Source organism: Callospermophilus lateralis, chromosome 12 (assembly GCF_048772815.1).
Source record: "Callospermophilus lateralis isolate mCalLat2 chromosome 12, mCalLat2.hap1, whole genome shotgun sequence".
Lineage (NCBI taxonomy): Eukaryota > Metazoa > Chordata > Mammalia > Rodentia > Sciuridae > Callospermophilus > Callospermophilus lateralis.
The window spans coordinates 26,998,719-27,006,498 of NC_135316.1; the positions used below are offsets into that span (position 1 = coordinate 26,998,719).

At 37.9% G+C, this 7,780-nt stretch overlaps 1 protein-coding gene across 1 annotated transcript in view; it reads right to left on the reverse strand.

The window, feature by feature from the left end:
- Nucleotides 1-5,789, reverse strand: part of Xpo4 (exportin 4) — a 123,164-nt gene extending 117,375 nt beyond the window's left edge. Inside the window, exon 1 of the mRNA XM_076872092.1 lies at nucleotides 5,487-5,789. Coding sequence (XP_076728207.1) covers nucleotides 5,487-5,555 — 69 coding nt within the window. The 5' untranslated portion in view covers nucleotides 5,556-5,789. The remainder of the gene's footprint in view (nucleotides 1-5,486) is intronic.
- Between the last annotated feature and the right edge of the window lie 1,991 nt (nucleotides 5,790-7,780).

The window sequence follows — 7,780 nt, forward strand, 5'->3', positions numbered from 1 at the left end:
AGTTTTCTCATGTACAAAATTTAAGACTATCTCACCATCTTGTTTACAGAATTGATGTGAGAATCAAATAAGAATTTGAATATATCCCTACATATCTGCAGATACTTTCAAAGATATTAACCAAATTCCAATACAATAAAAACTAGGAATGGCTGGGATATATAGCTCATGAGACCCTCGGTTTGATTTGAGCACCACAAAGGGGAAAAAAGTAGAAAGATCAGTCATGAATCCCTCTTGCCTAGACTTACTAAACTCATTCTTGCTTTAAGACAAATAAAATTATAAAATATATCAATTAACATGTATGTTCTAAACTGTCTCATATTATCACTTATATAACCACTAAGAACAACTATAAACAACCTAAGGGATAAGGGAAAAAAACCAAGGAAATTCAAGGAAAAAAGGAAATAAAGCACTCTTTAGACTCATGGTTTAAATGAATGTGGTATTAATACTGTAATAACACTAAAACTTTGATTATACTTTTCTCTAAAATCAAAATGCATCCTACATTTTATACCGACTCCCAAACAAGAAAATGGAAACAAATTTATAGATTACACAATCTCATTTTTAAAAAGATACATTTTAAAGATTTATATATGTATGCTTTTATACAATTAGAGATTTCCTATATAGACACCAAGAAAATCATCCCTGGGGAAAGTGAGAATGGGAACTTACAGAACTTTTACTTCTCCCTATGTACCCTTCCTCATAGTTTGAATTATGTACTTGTTCAAAAAGGTATCTCTTAAGTTGTTGTTTTTTTTAAGTCAGGAACAATGTTTATAGTGTATTTTGCTTAAATGTTAAAAGGAAGAAAAGTTACATAATATATATATGTATTAAAACTGATAACTGGGAGGGGCACATGGGGAAATGAAGAGGGAGACTTTTTATTCTATATATCTATGAATTGTTAATATCCTTTAAAAAATGAATTTGGGCATTACTGCTATAACTTGTAATTACATAATATGCAGCTATATCACCAAATTTTTAGGTTTACATTTTATATAACCTGCTAAATTCATAGAAGTCAGGAAGATTCTCACTACATAGAGTACAGAATGAGTGATTAGCTTTATTTACTCTGATAATTATCTAAAGTCATCTAAATAATGTAGGATTAGGTTTTTTAAGCAAAACCATCAGAGTATTTTTGGAAAAGACCCTATTTAAACAATGTTACCTGTGCACAATGTTTTCAAAAGAATTTTACTTGCATACTGTGACTAATTTACAACAACAGTCCTTCCTCATTCTAGTTTGTTCATCTTTAAATTTATTTTGCAGAAAGCAATCTCACTGCCTTGAATCGAAAGATGAAGCAGTAGTTACAAGTATCTACAAAAAAATTTAAAAACTCTCTGATTACTATACCTTTGGGGATAAAAATCCTGCTTTATGCTGAGATCTATAAAAATATCTTTTTTACCTGACAGGTCCAACATAGTACTTCATATTTGGCACTTTATCCAATAACCTCGGTAAAACTGGATATAAATGTATTACATTTAGAAGTCTCTCATCAAACAATAAACTGTAATGTTCATGTTATTATAATATGTTGGCTTTGAGAAGATATGTGAATAAAAAATTAAAAGATTAAAAAAAGAATTCTTACAAATAATAAAAAATGCTGATGAGCATGTGAAGGAAAAGATGTACTCTTACACTACTGGTGGGACTGAAAATTAGTGCAACTACTCTGGAAAGCAGTGTGGTGATTCCTAAAAAGACTAGGAATGGAATCACCATACAACCCAGCTCTCCTGCACCTCGGTATTTATCCAAAAGGTCTAAAATCAGCATACTAGAGCAATATACAGCCACTTCAATGTTCATAGCAGCACAATTCACAATGGCCAAATTATGGAATCAACCCAGATGCCCATCAATAGATGAATGGATTAAGAAAATGTGGAAATATATAGTATATACATATATACAATACACATGCACACAATGGAGTTTTGCTCAGCCATGAAGAATGAAATAATGGTATCTACCAGCAAATGAATGGAAATACAGAAAATCATGCTAAGTGAAATAAGCCAGACTCAGAAAATCAGGGGTATAATGTTTTTCTCTCATATGTGGAAGCTAGAGCAAAACAATGGAAAGAAGGCAGTTGGGGAGGGGATTGAATGTCATAAAGCAGGGAAGATCAGGAGAGTAGGACAATGAAAGTGAGGAAGGAGGGAAAGAAAGGGGGAAGAAAAATGGGATACATATAACAAAGTCATCTTATATTAATATATAAAGGTACCAAAGGGATTTCACCTTTATGTATATGTAGAACAAAGGAAGTTTAGAGGAATAGGGGAGGGAGAATAAAGGGAGATGGGGAGGAGGGGAGAAAAGGTGAGGGAAGGATGGGGACTGAATTCAAATTCCTTCCAGGTACAGATTTTGTCAAAATGAACCTAAATACTGGGGTTGAGGATGTGGCTCAAGCGGTAGCGCGCTGGCCTGGCGTGTGTGCGGCCAGGGTTCGATCCTCAGTACCACATACAAAGATGTTGTGTCCGCCGAGAACTAAAAAATAAATATTAAAACTCATTCTCTCTCTCTCTCTCTCTCTCTCCCCCCCCTCAGTCTTTAAAAAAAATATATAAAGAAAAATGAACCTAAATACTATGCATAATTATAATGCTGTAATAAAAAATTAATTAAAAAAAAAAGAGTTCTGGAGCCAGGATATAATTTAGTCAGTACAACATGTGCATGGCCTAGGGTTTGATCCCTGGCATTAGAGGGGGGAAAAAAAGTTCTGAAATGGAAGTCATAATGATCAGAGCTCTAGAGCAGCCCATCATTAATTTGCTCTGTGATCTACCTTGGACAAATCACTTTTACCTCTTTGAACCCTAGTTTCCCCCATCTATAGAACAAAAGAGAGAAGGCTTAGAGAATCTTATTTTCCAGAATCCTTAGCATCTCAGAGAAGTTAATAAATCTATAGACCCTAATACTAAAAGTGTTTGCACCAAAAATTTTGCTTACAATTTCCTTTGATATCCATCCTGAACTCTCAAAGACTTTGCGCTAAAAGTTCTCTTAAGATTGTTCTATGCACTATAATTCTACTAAGTTCATAAAAGAACTATATGGATAACCTAATGAAAGAAGTATGCAAATAATATATTAGTAACAAAATATATTACTAATTATCTTGAATCTGAAATTTTACAGCTTAAGTATAGCAATTTACTATATAAAAAAGTCAACTCACAGCCAGGCACAGTGGCACATGCCTAAAATCCCAGAGGCTTGGGGAAACTGAGATGGGAGGGTCTTGAGTTCAAGGCCAGCTCATCAAAGCAAGGCACTAAGCAACTCAAGAAGACTCTCTCTCTAAATAAAATACAAAATAGGGCTGGGGATGTGGCTCAGTGGTCACAGGTCCCCCGAGTTCAATCCCTGGTACCCTCCAAAAAAAGTCAACTCAGGCACATAGATGGACAGATGCTAGAATCATCATTTTTAGTTATATATTTTAATGCTTAATAATCGAAGGATCAATAATAATTTTAACTATCCCTAAATGCATTAATTTATATCCTGTCTGGTTCTACTATCCTATAGGTTAAGAATCACAGGCTAGTAACAGACAAACCTGAGTGTGAATCCTCAATCTTACATTTTCTATGTAAATTACTTAGCACCTACATGTTTGAGTTCCTTAGTCTACAAAATGAAAATGAGAGTAATAATACCTATAGCTCAGAGTTACTGAGAATGCACTCAATAAATGATAGCTATTAATAATAATAAATTTGAATATAACCTTTACATTGAGGAAGTAAGGATGTAATTCCAAAAAAGTAATTTTCTATTTTTAATAACTTTTTTTCAAAACTCTTCTCTTAAATAATAAAAAGCATGTAAACAGGTATCTATATAACATATGAGAGGTAGTGGGGTAGAGTGAAAGGAGAAAAAATCCGGCTTTAGAGTCAGACCTGAGTTCAAGACCTAATTCAGTCACCTAGTAGTCATATAACCCTGGCTCCTTAATGATGAAGAAGGACTCATCAAATAGGTAAAGTATGTAAAGCATCAAGTTCAATATCTAGGATTCATTAAATAGTACTTACTATCATTTTCTTACCTACCCTTCATAGTTTATTAAAAAACCAGCCTTACCAGGAAAGGTACTGGTAAGTACTAACACAGATTATAAAAGGCCAATGATGAACACTGATTTTATCCATTTAAGTAAAAAAATACTGTTGTTTGTCTGGGTCATATACTCCTTCCAGACTCTAATGAAAATAGGGCCACTAACTCACAGGAAAATTTCAATAAGACCTATATGTCAGGGACTTTTAGAACCTTGTATTAAAGGGGATACTAGCTAGTTTATCAAGAATTTGGAAATGTTATCTAGCCAGCTTTGTAGCAAAATCATACATTATCTTAACTCATAAGGAAGCAAGTAAATCCTCCTTTTATTAGACTTGTCAATTTCTTAAGAAGCTAAAATATCTAGTGGTGTGTACTGAAACAAAACTTGATAAATGAAACTACAAACCATGCTAGTATGATGTTAGATCACATAACCTTATCATCGAACCAAAAGGAAAAAAGAAAATTAAGTCTGGCTGCATTCAATTATTTGAACGTTTGAACCAATTCAAGTAATCAAATAAGCATCTACCGTTCAAAAAACTACAAACGTGTCTTAATTTACAAAAACAAAGCTGAGCCAGCAAACATAAAAGTTTACTGAATGACTGAATGTAGTTTATCCTTACTTCTACTCCCTGAATGGCTTCTCAAACTCCCTGAGTAAATAACCTCATCAAACTATTTACTGTAGCATAAGAACGAAGTTGAAGAGTACCAAAGACTCAATTCTCCGAATGAGCGACCCAGAAGGAGCTCGGTACTGGACCAAGTTTTGCCCCAATGACCTTGGTCCCAAAGATTCCGGTCCCTCCCTCCAGCCGGTCTTTCCACGTGCTGCGGGCGCGGTTACCCCAAAGGTAGATGGCTGCACGTCAGGGAAAGCGCTAGAAGACCCGAAAGCACGAAGGGAACAAGGGTTGCTAACAGCACCTGGACGGTGCCATCCCTTCCCTCCCGGGACCGACTCCTCCCGCGGCGCGCACACTGACCCACAAATTTTCTTGACCTCCCTGCCAGCTCCTTGCTCTAAGATCCAGTCTGCCAGGCACCGTGTAAAGTGAAGCCCGTAGCACAGGAAACCTTCTAATACCACTACGTTCCAATACCCTGCTAAGGAGATGGACAGCCAGGAAATGGGGACAGTCCTAGAAAACGGGGACCAAGGCAGGAGGAAAGTAGGATGGAGACTCCTGCGCCACGCCACCGCCACCTCCTCCTCCGCTTCCAAAGCTCCCCGGAGGCCCTTCCCGGTCGCTGGCCCAGCGGGCGGCAAGGCCTGACGTAGCAGAGCCAGCCGGCGGCCCGTGGATCCCGGGGTCCCGTGGGGGCAGCGTCCTCACCATCAGAACTTTGGCCGCGTTCTCCAGCTGAGCGATCACTTCTGGGGGCCCCAGCGCCGCCGCCATCATGGTCTCTCTTCAATGACGCGCCATGCGCTGCATTATGGGAGCGGGCGCCGCGACCGGCCAATCGCCGCCACGACCCCGGAGCCTCACGCGCTCCCGAGGCCGTCGCAGCCGCGGTCGACGCCGGCGTCTCGGCCTTGGCGGGGCTAACAGTGCCGCCGGGTCCTGGGCGGCCAAGAGGGGACAAGTGTGAGCCAGGCCGCCGCGCTACCGTGAAGGCGGCTGCAGCCGGCGCCGGGCGAGACCGGGCTATCTGCCCAGACCGCGACGGCCGCACGTCCCACTCGGCTCTGAGTTCCGCGCATGCGTGCTCTTCTGCGCGCGGGTCTCCTGGCCCCCAGCTCGCGCTTTGAGACCCAGCACCCGGCCACGCGTGGACGCAAGCTCCCTCCCTCAGGGTCCTGCCATCCACCTCGCGTGCTCCTGCTGCTCCTTTCCTTTCCAAACTTTAATGCTAAGCGGGATGTTTTAGTCTTGGAACTGCTGTGCCCGCTTCCCGATTCTGAGAGCGCACCTCCTCTCAGAACGTGTTTCACTGCTCCTTCTTACCACAGGAGGAAGCGTTCCAGGATAGAATTTTTCGTTTTCTTAATGGAACTCCTTTGTCCCGAGAGTTATCTAAACTTATATGGACCGCGAGTCGCTGAGAGACCCTAACAGGAAAGCCCACCCTTAGCACTTAACCATTTTCACTTCCCAAGGGCTGTCTCCTATAGAAGGAAAAAGCAGGGACGCAAAACCTTGACCTTGACCGCCTGGTTCTTTGAATGCAGTAAGACCTCAATTGCCATCAGCTTTGTCTTGTTTAGGGAATTTATAATCGTAATATTAAATATACAATATGTGATGAAAGGTGTATTCAAGTATCTGTATCCCTCCAGCGCTTCAGTCTTTTTTTACAACATTCCAATTCAAGTAATCAAATGCTATTTCATTGTTCAAACTAGTTTTAACCGCACGATGGTTTGAGTAAGGGGCTTGTTTTAAGTTGACATCTCTTCTGTAACTTGTACCTTTTGGTGCCTGTTCTGCTTTTTGGAACTACATCAGAATTTCATTATTAACTCCATTATTTCTTGTATTTGACATGTCTACAACTTGAAATTGAGAAAGTAAATTAATGAGATTTCTATTGTTTGAGAAAGGAAATATCTTTTATTTCATTACCAAAGAGTAAAGTGATCTAAAATGCAGTTAATAGTCCTTTTTTAAGAAGTGTATGAACCTAAGTGGTTATCATAGTACCTGACAAATAGTACTCAACAAATATTCTACCAAGTTTAGAAATCTTCAAAAAGATTGCAAAATGACTCTAGTTTCAACCAAACATAATTAACCTAAGATCAATTATATATCTGCAGAAATATAATAAATGAAGTTTGTGACATTAAATGTTTGAGGCTTAATAAATACTTCAGATTGGGCCTTAGATTACAAAGCATTTGTTTTGTGCAATTACGTAAGAACTTCACAACTAGGCATGCTTTAAGAAAGAGGAGGAAAGTGAATGTACCACAATGAATCCTTTTATATATATAATGCACTATATATTATATATAGTGTATATATGTATATATATATATATAGTATTATATATAGTATATATTGTAAATAATATATAGTATGCATAATATTTATAATTTTTAGTATATATCACATATAGTATATACTTATAATGCACTAATTAAAATAGTAATAATAGAAGGGATATCAGTACAATAAGTGAATCAGTAGAGGGGAGAGAGTAGGAGAAATGAAGGTACTAGCGAATAAAACTGATCAAATTAAGTGCATGTATAATTATAGCATAAAGAATCCCACTATTATGTATAATTATAATGCACCAATAAAAAATACATTTAATTTTTTTTTAATTTTTTAAATTTTTTTTAGTTGTTGATGGACCTTTATTTTTATTTATTTGTATATGGTGCTGAGAATCAAACCCAGTGCCTCACACATGGTAGGCAAGCACTTTTCCACTGAGCTACAGTCCCAACCCTCAAAAATATTTTAAAAGAAAAAAAGGAAAGAAAAATATTAAATATGAGGATGAATATGCTTCCTTTCACATTAACATTGTTTTTAATTTGAGGCTTTTTTTTTTTTAAGTGGTACTGAGCATCAGACTCAGGGCCTTGCATGTGCCAGGCAAGTGCTCTGCCATTGAGCTACATCACCAGCATGAATTTGAGGCTTTATAAAGCAAGTTATAGCATCTCACATAA